Here is a 15,413-nt window from a genome sequence, read left to right as displayed (position 1 = left end):
ATTTGGGTCCTGTCATATACTCCAGGGTGCAGAGATTGTAACTTTGACTAGTTTACAGCAGGATGGGTACAGCTTAGGTTCTTAACTCCTTCCTGCTAAAAGCTCACGTGTGTCATTCAGAGATGCTTTTGCCTTTGCAATAAATAAGGCCTTTAAGCTCCCTCTCCGAGGAGATGTGTGGGGAGGCCTGGCTGCCTTCTGTGCATAAATATTTCTGTCAAACTGGATTCAGACTCAGGTGGGTGAAACAACTGTGCCCATGGGGAGCCATCAGCCTCCACCTCCTGCATCACTGAGATTTGTCTTGTTGCCATACTGTCAAAATTAGCTGTGGGTGAGAGAAAGGGCTGAAATGCTCCTGTATGTTCACCAAGCAGGAGGACAGAGCAGTTGGGAGAAGGAGGGAGATGCAGATTGTAATAGTGAAGAGAAGCTATGCAAGGAGAAGCTGCCTTCACAGCCTTGAGAAAGGGTATTACTTGTCCAGATGTGTGATAGAATGACTTCAAAGGTGTGATTAATTATTCCCTTCCTATGCAAGGGAGTTATGCTAGTTACAGAAACATCACACATTGGGTTTGGTGGCTCCAAAGAATATGCAAGGTCATAAAATATTTTAAAATTGTTTATGTGGTAAAAGCAGGATTACAAACAGAACAGGATTAGAAAAGCTCCAAGGGGCAAGTTCCTGGAGTTATGCAAGTACCTAAAAATCTGAACTTTAATTTCAGGAAGAAGCAAAGACCTCAAAGAAGGGTTCCGACTGTTGCAGCTGCTGCAGACCAAACTTGAAAATGTGAAAAAAAGCATCAGTAGGTCAGTAATAATGAGCCAGAATCAATAGTTCAGAGAGGATGAATTTTTGTATGTGCTGTAGTGGAGCATTAACTACCATTCAGTGGCTCAGTGACCATATTAGACCTTACCTGGGGGATGCCACAGGGTCAGGACAGAGTGGAAAAGGACTGGCAGTTGGTCTGGGTTAGCATCTTAGAGAAGGAATAACCAGCAGGAAAAACAAATTAGAGCTGTTCTTTTCTCCCCTGTTCCTTGAATGCTTGTCATTTGATCTCTTGGAAGGAAACTGATGAGCAGCGATGCTTTGTGCTGGCTTCTCTTTGAGACCATTTGTTGCTTGTTTTCTTTTAATGTCTGAAATGTTAGATAATTTTTCCTATTTGGCCTGACCTCTTCCTTCCTGGGAGCGTACCTCCCCTTGTACTGGCTCTGTCCTCACACAGTGCTCTGTTGAAAGAAAGTTCAGCAGAAAACTAGAAATAAGCTTGGCATTTGGAATAAGACATGCCCTCAGACAGATGGTCTGAATCTCTGCAGCATGTCCTGCTCCTCTCTGGAGGTGCTGTGAGGTATCAGATGTCAGCTGTACACTAGATAGTTCTAAAATAGCAATTTTGGGCAAACACTTCCATGAGATGGAAGCTACTCTCCTACCTTTGTGCAGCCAGCCTTTTACCCAGCAGCAGTTTCTCATAAGCAGAGAGGTTATCTGTGGTTATAATCTTGATTGCCCAGCAAATTGCTGAATGCCTGAGGAAGCAGGAGGAGAATGTGCAGCTTCAGGGTGTGTGGGTTTTTCAGTCTGGTTTACAGTGAGCACTGGAGGTTGAGTGTTTAAGATGCCTTGAGATCCTGACACCATTTGTTGCAGAATTAGACAGCTGCATTCTGTGCTGGGAAGCCAAAGCCACCCCAGCATTCTGGAATAGCCATGGGAGTTCAATAAACTGCTGTTTGCTTCAGAAGTTTTGGATTATGAGGCTGGCAAAGAGTGACTATCCAGGCAGAGGCAGACCCAAACACCACGTGAAGCAAGCATGAAGACTGTGTCTCTGTTGGGGCAGTGAAGGTACATACGTCAGTTACAGAGTATTTACTTCAACTGCCCAGTTTTCCTTCCTCCCTCACCCCTCCAGTAAATGCTACCTTCCTCCTAAAGGGCATGGGCCTATATATATCATCAGTACACATGACCAAAACTTTGGTACCAGAGTCCTTTGTCCTTCATCCAGCTGCAAATCTGCTCAGCTCCATGTGATGCAGCAGCACAGGGATTTTCAGCTTTTGTTCTGCTGTTTACAAAGCGTGAAAAGATAAAAGGAAAAATGTTCATAGAACTAGAGCACAGTTATATAAAGAAGTGAACTGAAAACCTGCAGCAGGATTTGTCCAAGATCTGACCTGGTCATCTGTCCAAAGAAGATCTTTGGACTTGCACCCCTTATGTGATGTGTGTTCAGTTCTCTGTAAAGCAACAAAAATGGAAGAGACTTTGATTGCGATTTCTTACTGTGTGCAAAACATAGGTGGCCTTTGAGGTACCCCATTATTACTTTTCTCTAACAAGGAATTGATGATTCAGACTGTATGTGTGGGACACATGCAGAGTGCTCAGCTGCAGGATTGCATGTGACCAATGGGTTGGCTCATCTGTGTAAATTTTTGTGAGGAGGGGACTCCCTTGGCTGATTGGCAGGGCTAAAACCCTGACATGTGAGAGAAGTTGGAAGAATAGTGTTTTTTCTGTGCTTTTGGATCTTGATCTCCAATTTAAAGTCTCTAGACTGCTTGCCTTTCTATTTTTTGGTGACTGAACAACACCTTTAGGTGAAAAATGTCTTTGCTCCTCAGTCCTGAAGATATTGATATAAGGGAAAATCTTGCACAATAGGATTGAAAAAAATTGGAGAAGTTACAGTCTATAATAAATTAGGGCTGAGGGAATGTAAAAACTTAAAATTAGTTTAGCACATCACTTGACAGATGGGAAGTAATTTATGTAAATTTAGGGAAGTGGTAGTTGGATTCAGTTATCTAATTTAAACACTATTTCTAATTATTTTTGTATGTATACAGAGGATTATAGAATGGTCATTATTCTGACAGAAGGGCTCTTCATGTTTAAATTTAAATCCATAAATGAGTACCCTATTAAAATGTAAACATGCTGTGATAACAAGCACCTGATTATGCAGGCAGGTTAGTCCAGCTACTCTGGTGAACAGCTGTGTGCATGTATTTCAGATAAGGCTTTTTCTTACACCCTAAGAACCACAGGCAGAGCCTTTGAGAGGTGAGGAGGTGCCTGACCCACAGGTGGGAGCTGCCTGTAAGGAGGCTTGCTGATGTTGAGTGCAGGTCTGAGAGCAGATGGGCTCTCACAGGTTTCCACTGAGAGCAGGCCCTGGTGGCACCCAAGGGCACAGAGGAAAGATGACACGATTAAATAATTCCCCTTCCTTACACTCTGGTACTGCTAATCCAAGTTTAAACTCCTAACAGCATCTTTGGAGAACCTTCTCCTTTACATTTTGACAGCTCTCTCCTTTTGCCAAGAGAAAGATCATGTAGGTTTACTGGGGAGCTGCCAAATGACAGCTTGACTTCACACCTGAGAAGCAAATGAATGAGGAGAGAAGGAAAGCCTCAGCCTGCCTCCAGCCTGGCACAAACACAAAGAGTCTTGGAAGCATGGGCATGAGCAACCCCTGGAGCTGCAACAGCAGCAGCAGATGTGACATGAGCAGAATCCAAGCTGAAGCTGCAGTGGAGGAGGGAGCATGGGGCCTGTTACCAAACTGCAAAAGCATTATCCATCAGCTGCACACCCTGGGGGAAGGTGGAGGCCTGGCCATGGATGATTCTTGGAGGTGTGGGATAAGGCTTGGAGCTCCACACTGCTGTACAGCAGCCTTCTTGAGTTGATTTGGCTGGCTTTCCTTCCTTGAGCCATTGCAGAAAGACCACTCTCTCAAGACATGCATTAACAATCAGCAGGGCAGCTGAGAGCCATGATTCATTCTTTAACTACCCCAAACCCAGTATTTTTGGATGTGTATCTCATGGTTTATAAACTCTGTGGGTAGAGGGCACCAAGAGACATCTCTTTGCTCCTTGTGGGTTTAGGGCAGAATGCCAGACTGTGGTGGAGAACTGCAGGCAGCCTGACTCCACGGGTGTTCAGGGACCCCATGGGTGTTCAGTGACAGCGCGGGTGCTCATGAACAGTCACCTCTCTCCTCCCACAAGCATCATGGTGAGGTGTCTCTGGCAGGGTATTCTGTAGTTCATAAGCCTTTTTGTGAGAGTAAGTCTATTGCAGCTCCAAATTGCCCTTGGCTCTCTAACTGCTTGTAGAAAAGTAGTAAAAGTTGTGAATTTCAGACCATGTTTTAAAATGGGAGAAAAATGATTTGCATATGAGGGTTTTTTCACCAGTATGATGAACACTGTGCCTGACTCATCCTTCGTATGGGAGAACTAAGCAAGCTAAGAAGAAATGACCCGCAGGGCAGGGATTTCTATCTTACTTTTCTTTTAAGGCAAGAAATTTCCAAGGATTGGCCCCAGAGACTACTAGTTTGTTGCCTGACCCCGCCGGGTGTTTGTAATCTGCAATTCTAGAAGTCAGGCATATCCAGCTGGATGCCTTTGCAACAGCAATCAAAGGCAGAGAACAGCCGTTCCTGTAGGAGCAGGCTGCTGCCCGGTTCCTGCAGCGCGGGATGTCCTCTGCCCAGCTACCTGGTGTCTGTAACGTGAGCGCTGGGAGGGCTGCACCACACGGGCAGCAGGAGCTCTGTGGAGCCGCACGGGACCAGGAGGGAGTAATCACAGCTGCAGCTCATTGCAAAGGGACACATGAGCTGGGACGCTTCTGCCGACAGGGCTGCTTGGTTGGGGTTTTTTTGTGGGAGAAAGGTTACTTCTAGGTTCAGGTGGAGGAATTGAGTGGGAAAGCCTTGCACGCTCCTCGAAGGATGGGCATTTTCATCGCAATCCTGGAGTGACTTCCCTGGGCACATAAAGGAAATCAGTGTTGAAGCCGGCAACTGACCGATCAGACCTGACTAATGGCCTCAGTGCAGCCTCAGCCACGAGGCTGTCCTTCCTCTCTTTCTGCTGACCCTTCATTATGTGCTTTTTTGGCAAGGCTGGGAGTTCGCCCTTCCTCAGCCCCCGTAGAACAGCAGCTTTCCAGAGAGGATCCCCACAGAGGACAGGTTTTGCTCTTCCTGCGGCGATCCCAAGAGCCGCTCAGCGGCCGCCCAGGAGCAGGAGGGTCATACGGCGCTCGGAGCCCCCAGGGCTATGGGCAGAGGTGGCCGCAGCCCCGTGCTCTGCAGGACGAGTGAATTAAGACAGAACGATTTAGAGGGAAGGCCAGACTGGCCGAAAGGCGCACTCCCGTAGTTATTTATTGTTTCCCGGACAGCGGCACTGGGGCCGCCCGCGGGCCGTGCGCCCTTCCCCCGCTCCCGCCGGAAACGCCCCCCGCGCGCGGCCGGCACGCAAGTGGGCGCGCGGGGGGCCGCATGCGCAGGAGGCGGTGCGCGGCCGCGCCCCGCCCCCGCCGCGGTGGGGGTCTGGCGCGCGCTCTGTGCGCGCGGCGCGAGGCCGGGCCCGGGCGACGGGCGCGGAGCCCGGGGGGGCGGGGGGAGCGCGCGGAGCGGGCGGGGGGTGAAGGACGCACGGTCGGTCTGTCCGTCGGTGAGTCGGTCGGTCGGTCGGTCGGTGAGAGGATGTGAAGATGGCGGAGCTACAGATGCTGCTGGAGGAGGAGATCCCGGGGGGGCGTCGGGCCCTGTTCGACAGCTACACGAACCTGGAGCGGGTGGCCGAGTACTGCGAGACCAACTACATCCAGGTGCTCGGGGCCGGGCAGGGCGCGCCCTCACGGCCGGGCCCGCGGCGGCGGGCGGGCAGCGCCGGCTGCTGCAGCTTGGGCTGGGGGAGGAAAGCTGCTTCACCTCCAGCGTGAGCTACCTCGGCGTGACGAGGCGCTTAAATATGGAATTGATTCCTAAATTGAATCCCTTCCACTTTGTGAATGAAATGTTTATTCCAGATCGTGTCCCTGTCCCCCCTTTTCGTCCCCTCCGCAGATTCTGATCTGCTTTGCTGCCGAGGTGATGTGATGAACCGAGGGCACGGCTGACTCCTGCAAATACAGTGTTGGTGCCTGTTAATTTAGAGCAGAATGACATAGGCTTCAGTAGAGTTATGTCTATCCGTTTGTATTTCCCTTCTCGAGGAGGACTGTGGAATTCCATAGGAAGGTAGCTACCAAGGGGTAGGTTCAGGATGGAAGCGTGATGTAGTAGAGCTGGTACAGAATTACGGAGAAGGAGATGAAGTGCAAGTGCTACCGCATAGTGTGGTTTTGCGGTGGTTGCTCTAAAGCCAGGCTGGTGTTACGACTCTGCTTTTTTCATTTCTCTTTCTAGTAGAAAGAAAGGCAAAATATTCTCTGTTTAGTTTGATAGTGATAATAGGGCCAAATGAAAATTTTGCCCCCCAAACACAAGAAGACTCCCTAAGACATGTCTGAGTGTGCAGGAGAGAAAGGTAGAGGGGGATGATGTGGATTTGCGGTGTCAGTATTGGGAGAATTCGGAAGCGTCCCAGAATTGTTTTGCATTCAGTCCCCGAAGGGCAGAGTGCTTGTGTGTTTCCAGAGGGCAGCTAGCGATGAGATCTGTGCTGAGACTGTTCTGTCAGTTAAAATGGGAGACTATTTAACCAGAGGCAGAGAATACTTTGAATGTCCCTGTAAAAAAGCTCTCACTATTTCCTTTGAATTGCTGAATGACCAGCTGTCCTTTAGAGTGAAGACTTTGCATATTTTGGGTCATTTACAAAACAGGTCAATTACAGTAAAATGATATAGATGTATTTTATTATGTAATGACACTTCTGATGTTGAATTAGCGTGACTTGGGGTTTTTAAGAGACGTGTTGAAATCTTACGGTTATGACCTGACATAGCGTGTTTAAATTTCTGCTTTTTTGACAAGTGATTTTTCTGGAATATGGGAGAGGAGTATTGGAAGGCAGAACCAGGTAGAAAGAACTGCATGTAGTTGGGTTTTTTTCCTTTGGCTTTTTTTTTATTCCTTGTATAAATCAAAGTTTGCAAATCTCTACAGAACAGATCCACTTTTAGTGTCGTAATGAAAACTGTAGAAGGGGACTCCATGCTGTTTTGCGCAAATAGAGAATGAAAAAAAGATGGTTATTGCCTCAGACAGCACACAGTCCATAAGGACAGTCTGGGATCACAGGAGATGGATACAGACAGATGGTGAATGCAGGAAAAGAATGAGGCACTCTTGGTCAGCCTGATGGATTCTGACCGCCACACAGCAATATCCCGACTGCTGGCAATTTATCCAGGCATCATGGCAACACAGAGCTTTAAGGGGGAGGTAAGAATTAAAGAATGAAGTTGTGTTGTGAGCATTGACTGTGAGATGCAGTATGGGTCACAGCATCAACATGCTTATTTTTTTAAGGAAGTGGGGAATGGAGACATCAGCCAGGCAGAAGGCTCTGGCTTTTGGAATCCTCTGAGAGATGTCAGGGTGGGTTTGCTGTGGAGAAGAGGTTCAGTGTGAGGGCATTCTGGATTTAGTGGTGTGAATGTCCTAGTAACAGATCTGTCAGCGAGCTCACCCCACCTTCACCGTGCCACAGCTACGTAAACTGCTGCACCAGATCTCTGTAAAAAACTGATTTTTTCTGCTCTACAGGAGGGGAATAGATTAATGGGAATAACTGTTGGTTAATTGGATATTTGTGGTTTTGCTTTTAATAATATTTATCATTCCAAAGTTGTTATGTCTGAAGGAAGTCCAAATTATTTTCAAAATGGTAGCCTTGAATTTTTGGGGGAAGATGAGTTTGTAAGTGCTCTGAACTGCATGGAAGAGTAATCATCCAGAAAGTCATGTAATGAAGATGAACTAATTCTACTGTAATCCTGTAGTATTTCACTGCTGACAGAAGATGTGTTGTGGATAATGTTGAGATCTAGGGGAGGCTCAGAGTGTGACTGAGACCTGAAGTTTATCTGCAGGATGGTAGGTGCTGTGGTGATGGGGACATTGAGGGCCCTTCATTGGCCTGTATTGTCTATTTCAGTAGCCAAGCCACTCCCTTGCTATGCCAGTTGCCGCTTTGAAGTTTTATTGTCCAGTACAAAAACTGTTGCAAAAGCCAGTGAGGCACAGATCAGTGTAACAGAATTTGAAATTCAGCGCTAAAGCAAATGGGTTTTTTCTCTTCCCCCCCACCCAGCAACATAATTACAGCTTCAAAATAATTAAAATGTAGTCTCATACATGAGGAAATTGCCAGTTCATAGTAGTAGAGCTGTGGCAATTGTGACTCATTTGACTTCTGCTTATAAAATGAAAAATCTGTTCTTAAAAATTTTGTCAGTGTTTATCCAAATTATGATTGATATGTAGCTTGATGACTTTAGCAACAGGGAATGTTACATAAAATGTTATCCTTCCCTTGAGTGTGTGATATGGTAGTGTATCAGAGAACATCAGCTTTAAATTTTGTGGAAAATTATAGGACATATAGCAAATACATAGTAAATGGACCTGCAGCAGTGAAAGAAAAGACTGCTGTTTGAGGGGAAAAAGTTTCTTCATGTCAAAAATGTCTTATTCTTCTAATAACTTGGAGAAATCATACAGGTTTTTTATTTCATGCTGCTCCTTAAAGAAAAGGGGAAGAAAAGCTTTTTTGTTTAGGAGGATGTTTGTGTGGTATGTGACACAATGTCAATCACAGGTTAAATTTTATATGGTCTCTTCAATGCTTTATGTAGTAGTGCTGTGTCCCCTGTTACAAGTTCAGTCTCAGTCTAAATGTGCAACAGAGTAATTCTATAAAATCTGATTTTTTGATGTACTTGGTATTTGCAGTCTACATTGATTTATCTGGTCTTTCATAAAAAACAGGTAATAGTTATATTGGGCAGTGTGTTGTGTTTACAAACCTTTCATATTCCTGCTTAATTTTGTTCGGGAGTATCATAAAGAAAATTTCTACTTACGGTAGTATAAGTAACAAGACCATACAGTTATGTCACTTGCACATCTTGTTACTGACATAAATTCCAACACTGGCTTGCCCTGTTAAGTTTCTTTGAGCTTGTCCTGTATAAGTCTTTTCTGAAATAATCTTTTGTTTGTTTCTCATTATCACTGCTCTTTTTAAAAATCAGCTTTTTGTTTGTGCAGTGCATGGAGCTTTCTGGAGTAACTGAATGCTTGTGTCTGTAACTCTTTGTTGAAAGAGTCAGAAAAATTACCAGGTGCAGACATTTCAACCTGTAAGTGTCTGGTGTGCAGAGATTTGAGGTGGGGAGTGGTCCCTCCACCACAGCATGCAGAACTGAGTGAAAAGCCAAGCCTCTGTCCTCTGCCCAGCCTTCAGAAGGAACCTCTGATTTCTCTGATCCAGCTGTGTTGGCTGGGTTCTTCTAAAAGGCTCTATATTTTTTAGTTACTCAGTATTATTATTATGCTTTACTTGTCAGCTCTAGTGACTGAAAAGGAAGAGGGAACTTCTGATTTTCCTCCCTTCATAGTCTTCATGTTGCCATCACTGTTTGCATTTTATATACAGAAAGCTTCTGGTGTTTGTGAGGGATATGGTTGAAAGAATATTTTTATTCTTGTTCTTAGTAATCAATCCATCCTGCTGATTACTAGAAATAACCTACTTCCATTCCTGCAGATAACATTATTTAACTAGCCATAAAGGTGAAAACTGCTTGTTTCTTGGTAATTTTACTACAGTCCATAGATCAGTGAGTTTCATAGTTGCTTTTCACATATCTGTTATTTTTACTTAGATCTCATAAGCAACCCAAGTGGCTGTAGATTTGGAAGCATCTTCAGTAGGCTGAACAAGAGAATAAGGCATCTCTTAGCATATTAGTTTTAAATGACAGGAATGGTGGTCTTTACAAACAGCAACTTCATGGTTACAGCTTCAGTAATGGCAAATTTCCATGGAGTTGCTTGTAATGACTGGTACCAGTATATAACTTGTGTAATTATACAGGGAATTGCAGGAAATATGGTTTATAAACAAGTTCAAGAATGATCTCTCTTCAGTTTACTGAAGAGGTGTATCACCTTAACAGAGGTGACTGAGTTAGATTTGTAAAATCTATTTAGTTTTCAGAAGTGTGAATATCAGAGGAAAGTTGGTTTTGCTCTTTCTGTTCCCTAAGCTTGTTTATTCTATAATCCAACTTTAGTGAAGGGGTGATTAATCTTAGCATTGATGGAACACTTGTTCTGCAGGCATGAAAGTGGATATTGATTAGCTCCAGTGAGTATTAGTCCAGAAGTTCAGGAAGATGATAACAAGCTGAAACTCTAAAAAACCTATGAGAGAGTAGTAATGAATACATGGGCTATACTGTCTTCCTCCTAAGTTCAGTGAATGTTACATGGGTATATCTTGTCCATCAGCCTATGGTAGGACTTCATGAAAAAGTGGGATTTTAAATTTGAATATGCACTGGTGGATTAAGCTTGAAAGTCAGCCAGGTGCCCACCAAGCTGTTCTCTTACTCTCAGTCCTCAGCTGAGCAACAGGAAAGTAAGGAAAAAAGGAAAAATCCCAGCTCATGGGTTGAGTTAAGGACAAGGAGGTCACTGACAAACTACTCTCGTGGGCAAACCACTCTCAGCTCAGGGAGTATTAATTTAATTTACTGCCAATTAAAAATAGAGTAGGACAGTGAGAAACAGTCAAAACTAAACACACCTTCCCCCAGTCCTCCGTTCCCAGGTTCAATTTCACTCCCTTCTTTTCTAACTCTTGTACTTCCTCCTTCTCCAGGGGTGCAGGGGAACAGGAAATGGGGGATGCTCTAGTTCATTCATATCACTTTGTCTCTGCTGCTCTTTCCTCCTCTCAGTCTTTCTCCTGCTCCAATGTGGCCTCCCTCCAATGGGGTGCAGTTCTTCATAAAGTGCTCCAAAACTCTTTGGAGCACAAATCCCAGGTTCTTCCCATAGACTGCAGTTCTTCATGAATTGCTCCAGCACGGGTTCTTCCCAAAAGCATCCAGTCCTGCAGGAACAGACTGCTGCTGTGGGTGTCCCACAGACACTGCTCTGCCCAAAGCCTGCTCCTGCATGGACTTCTCTCCATAGGCTGCAGCCCCTGCCAGAAGCTGCTTCTGTGGGCTCTGCACGGGCTGCAGCTTCATTCAGAGCATATCCACCTGCCCTGCCGTGGGATTCTCCAGGGCTGCAGGGCAATCTCCACTTCAGTGCCTGGAAACACCTCCTCCCCTTCCTCCTTCTCTGACCTTGCTGTATGCAGTGTTGTCTTCTTCACACCTTTCTCACTCCTCTCCCAGCTGCTTCACAGTGCTCTTTACTCTTTGGTAGATGCCTTGGCACAGAGATGCCTCCAGCATGGCTGACTGGCTTTTGCCAGTGCTGGGGCCCTTTTGGAGCTGGCTTAGAACTGGCTCTGGCTGATGTGGGGGCAGCTCCTGATCTCCTCTCACAGAGGCTGCTCCTGCAGCCGCCTGGCTACCGCTAAAGTGGCTCCTTAGGTTTGGGAACTTCAGTGAGAATAAACTAGAGCATGTTTCCTTTAAGTGAGTCAGTGATGCTGGCAAAGTTGTTTAAGAATTTATCACTCAACCAATCTACTTTCCATTTTCATCACCTGTGCTGTGTTTTGCCAGGAAAGCAAATTTAATGCATTTATTAGTACCACAAGTTCAACCTGGAGGTCAGGAAGTGTTGGACTGAGCCTCTGTTGAGTGGATATGAAAACAGCATGAGCCATTTTATTAGTGGTAATTGGAGTTGCTGGTGGTAATACTGTATGTGTAGGTATGAAAATAAAATTTGTATATATGCAAGTTGCTAATATAAGTGTTGTAACACTAAATGTTGGTTACAAGTGGCATTCTAGTTGTTCCCTTCTATAGTTTATTTTCAGACTGTGGTTATTGAATTATATTGATCAAGAATTTTAATTCAGAGTAGAAAGCTTCTGCATCCTACAGTTAATCAGCTCTCTGAAATTTATTGTCCATTGCTTGTGTTTTACTTGAGTTTACAGTTATTAATCTTTGTGGCTTAGTGCTGAGGCAGGAAGTGGTGCCTATGTGAGGCAAGAGCGTCTCCAGTCAGTGCTTTAAGCAAGTAAAATCTTACTCTGTATTGTTCAGCAGAATATTTTCTTGATGAAAAACATTGATTTAAATACCATGTTTGCAGCAGATTTACTCAGTAGAATCTATGTCTAGATGCTGATGTCCCTTTATCTTTTTTTAAATTTTGTTTCAAATGCTGTTTTCACACTTAATTGCACACCTGAAATTGACCTCTGGCTTAGTAATCTAAGTTTTGTAAATTTTGTTGGATACCCCTGCCAGGAACTTCAGTCATTGGGCTGCTTTATGAAGCAAAACTCCATGTCAATAGATGAAACCTCATCACAGCACACTGAATTTAGGAGCATTTCCTATTCTCAGGGCTTTCACTAGTTAGGTTGGCAATTCTTTCTTGAAGTAAATGAGCTAATACATTTTTGCAAGTGAGTTGTGTCTGTTTCAGTGAGAAATCTTGATTTTCTGTTTCTCAGGTGCAACAACTAAGTTGCTCTGTCAAATTTAAATTCATATGCTCTGAAGTATAGACTCTATATGTGCTATTCCATTTTCTTGTAGCTTATTTCCCAGTAGATGTCATTGTAATATGTATTCTTAATGGTGTTTCAGTTGGAATAACAATAAGCACTTGCTTTATTATTATTGGTGTAGTGTTACCTTGATGAAGTTGTTTTATGCTCAGTGAAATGCAGGGTGAGGAAAAAATATTTCTTGGTCTGGGATTTTAGTAGCCTGTGTTGGATATAACACACAGCCAAAGCTAGCTTTGTGCCAACGCATAAATTTACTATTTTTTTTTTCCTTAAAAGCTCTTCTAAGTAAATGCAAATGTTTTTATTAGGGTATTCTGTAACTTCGTTGTGAATTTCCTGCTGACAAGAGCAGTGCCATTGCTTTGCTCAGGGATGGGGGAGTTTGAAGTGAGGGAGGAGGAGGGAATGGCTGAGGCGCTGAGCTGTTAGATGGACAGTTTAGGGTAAGTGAGAAGTTCATCAAGATCCCAGCTATCAAATGTGGTTATTTTGAACTTTTGTGCAGCAGTAGTGCTGCTTTTTGGGCCTGAAGGTCTGTGGTGCAAACGTGAGATGTTGTTTGTGTGGCCTCCCCATGAAAACTGTGAGCAGTGGGGCTGACACCTGTTAAACATGAGAGGGTTGGTGCACATAACCTGTGGGTGATGTGAGGCTTCCAAAAGCAGAATCAGTGCTTGATTTTCTGCCGAGTCTGTCTCGTACAACAAAGTCTCTTCTTGACACTGCTGCTTTTGCCAGACAGGAATATACTAGCTTAGCTGAAGTAGTATTTCTGAGTCTGATCTGTGTTCAAACACAAACTTTTAGTGTGTCTAAGAAACAAAATGTACAAAGCCATTTATTACTGAGTAGTGAGGTATGAATTCAAAGCACACTGATTTGTCTTGATTCACTTTAATAATTATCATTAAATAGTATGTGTTCACTCAACATACAATGCCGATTCTCAATTATCTTTAAGTGTGTCCTTTTATACTGTAAGTTTGAGCAATGCTGGCCATTGCAGCATTTGTAATTCACTGTAATTTTTTTAACTAGATGGTGACTTTGTAAATTGGCTTGAGAAGTGGAGCTTGTTCATAGCTTTCTATGTAAGGCAGAGTGTTTGCTGCAGGTTGTGCAAGTTTGTTGTCTACCTACTTTTAATTGGGTAAAAACCACAGGTCTGCTGCAACCTGTGGGAAATGTAAAAATGTTAAATATCCCAAATTAAATGGCTATTTTTGAATCAGCTAACATACATTTATCTGTATGTAGGGTCTGTGGAGGGACAACCCAAAAATACTTAGCCAAAAAGAGATGAGAAATAGTAAAAACAAAAGTCAACCTCTTATCCCACACTGCTAACAGCAAAAGAACAGTCTGAGTGGATGACAGGCTTCAGAAACACTGAAAAATGCCAATATGAGCAGATGCTCAAAAAAGGAGTGGTTAGTTTTGACAGAAAAGTAATGAATTATAGGATAATTCAAGTAATACTTTGGAAAGTATGAACTATGTACACTGGTTTCCCATTTTTCTTGGGTAAAGTACAGGAATACTAAATTAAGTTTGAGAGGTAATGCTGCTTAATCTATGGAATTATTGTTAGGAGCTAAGGCTTAGGATTTAATGGTATTCTAGAAAGGCTAGACATTTGAAATAAATAATGGGAATATAAGCAATTCTGTCTTTTCCTTTCATATTCTTTTGCCTTGCATTTATTCCATGATGGAGTTTTATATCTCTTATATGAAGTATTTTGCACTGTCCACTGTAATTCCATTCCCTGGATTATTTGGGGATATTGCTTCTATTTAATACTGTAGTTTCTGTATCCTGAATATGATATATACTGGATCCTTTGAAATGCTTTTTGCGCAAATTGGTGTTGGATTTGCCTTTCAAGGAGAGGGAATTAATGTGTTGAGTTACTCATGTCAGTTTAATAAGAGCTAGATAAATTTCATTTGTGGGAAAGAGAGCTAAGGTTTTTATGTGATGGAGTATAGATGTGTGTGCTGAAATGGTGGTAGTAAAATTAATGGGCTTTTTCCACCATGACTAATAACTAGTGAACTGGGAGTGAAAGGAGTTGTAGAGAAGAATGAAACTGTGACAGTACATTTATTTGTTATTTATGATAAATCAGTCTGCAGTGTTTTCTGATGTACTCAGTTTTCTCACTTTATTCCTCTGTTAGTGATCTCAGGAATTAGCCTCAAAGATTTAGGCCTATTGATCTTTGTGTCCTTAGAGGTGTGATGCCCATGAAGTGACTGTCTCAGAAGGGACAGAATGATTGAGCATGCAGAATCTCTGGATCAAAGAGAAGTGTGTAATCAGCCTAAATTAGTGAGGGTGTTGGTTTTGAAGCATTTCTATCACATTCTGAGTACACTGTCATAAGAGCAGTCCATTCCTGAAAGAAAGAGGTAATTCTTTGACTACATGTGCATCTGTATAAATGAATCGGTTTGGATAATAGAAGATAGAAAGTGATCAGTAGACTCTGCATTGCTATTACATTTGTCTGGTGGTGATAATAATTAAATCAACTCCAAACTGAGGACACTTGATGGAATGAGTTAATAGAACTATTGTAAATCATTCCCATTTTATCATCTGCTTAAAATGTACATCTTGTATTTTCTAAATATATATGCAATCTTTACATTTATTGGAGTCAGTAATCCAGTATATGCTACAAATATATGCAGTTTTGATGACTGGAGCAAGAGGGAGGGGTAAGCCTCTAATTTTTGTTGTTCTCATGTGTATACTCATCTGTCCACCAAATGCAGGTCCTTGGAAACAGAGCTTGTTAGTGTGATGAGCTTTTTATAGATGTTTGTACCATTTTGAGACCCTTCATTAAAGTATGGTTTATAAGTTGTACTCCTTATGCAAGACAGGCTCTTATGAATTGT

At 43.2% G+C, this 15,413-nt stretch overlaps 1 protein-coding gene across 8 annotated transcripts in view; it reads left to right on the top strand.

The window, feature by feature from the left end:
- The first annotated feature begins 5,467 nt into the window (after nucleotides 1-5,467).
- ABI2 (abl interactor 2) overlaps nucleotides 5,468-15,413 on the top strand; it is a 65,030-nt gene continuing 55,084 nt past the window's right edge. For all 8 annotated transcript variants that reach the window (XM_030952293.1, XM_030952292.1, XM_030952290.1 and 5 more), the window contains exon 1: nucleotides 5,468-5,665. In XM_030952293.1, coding sequence (XP_030808153.1) covers nucleotides 5,549-5,665 — 117 coding nt within the window. In that variant the 5' untranslated portion in view covers nucleotides 5,468-5,548. The remainder of the gene's footprint in view (nucleotides 5,666-15,413) is intronic.

This window comes from Camarhynchus parvulus, chromosome 7, assembly GCF_901933205.1.
Source record: "Camarhynchus parvulus chromosome 7, STF_HiC, whole genome shotgun sequence".
Taxonomy (NCBI): domain Eukaryota; kingdom Metazoa; phylum Chordata; class Aves; order Passeriformes; family Thraupidae; genus Camarhynchus; species Camarhynchus parvulus.
This window is presented reverse-complemented; position numbering and strand designations above follow the sequence as displayed.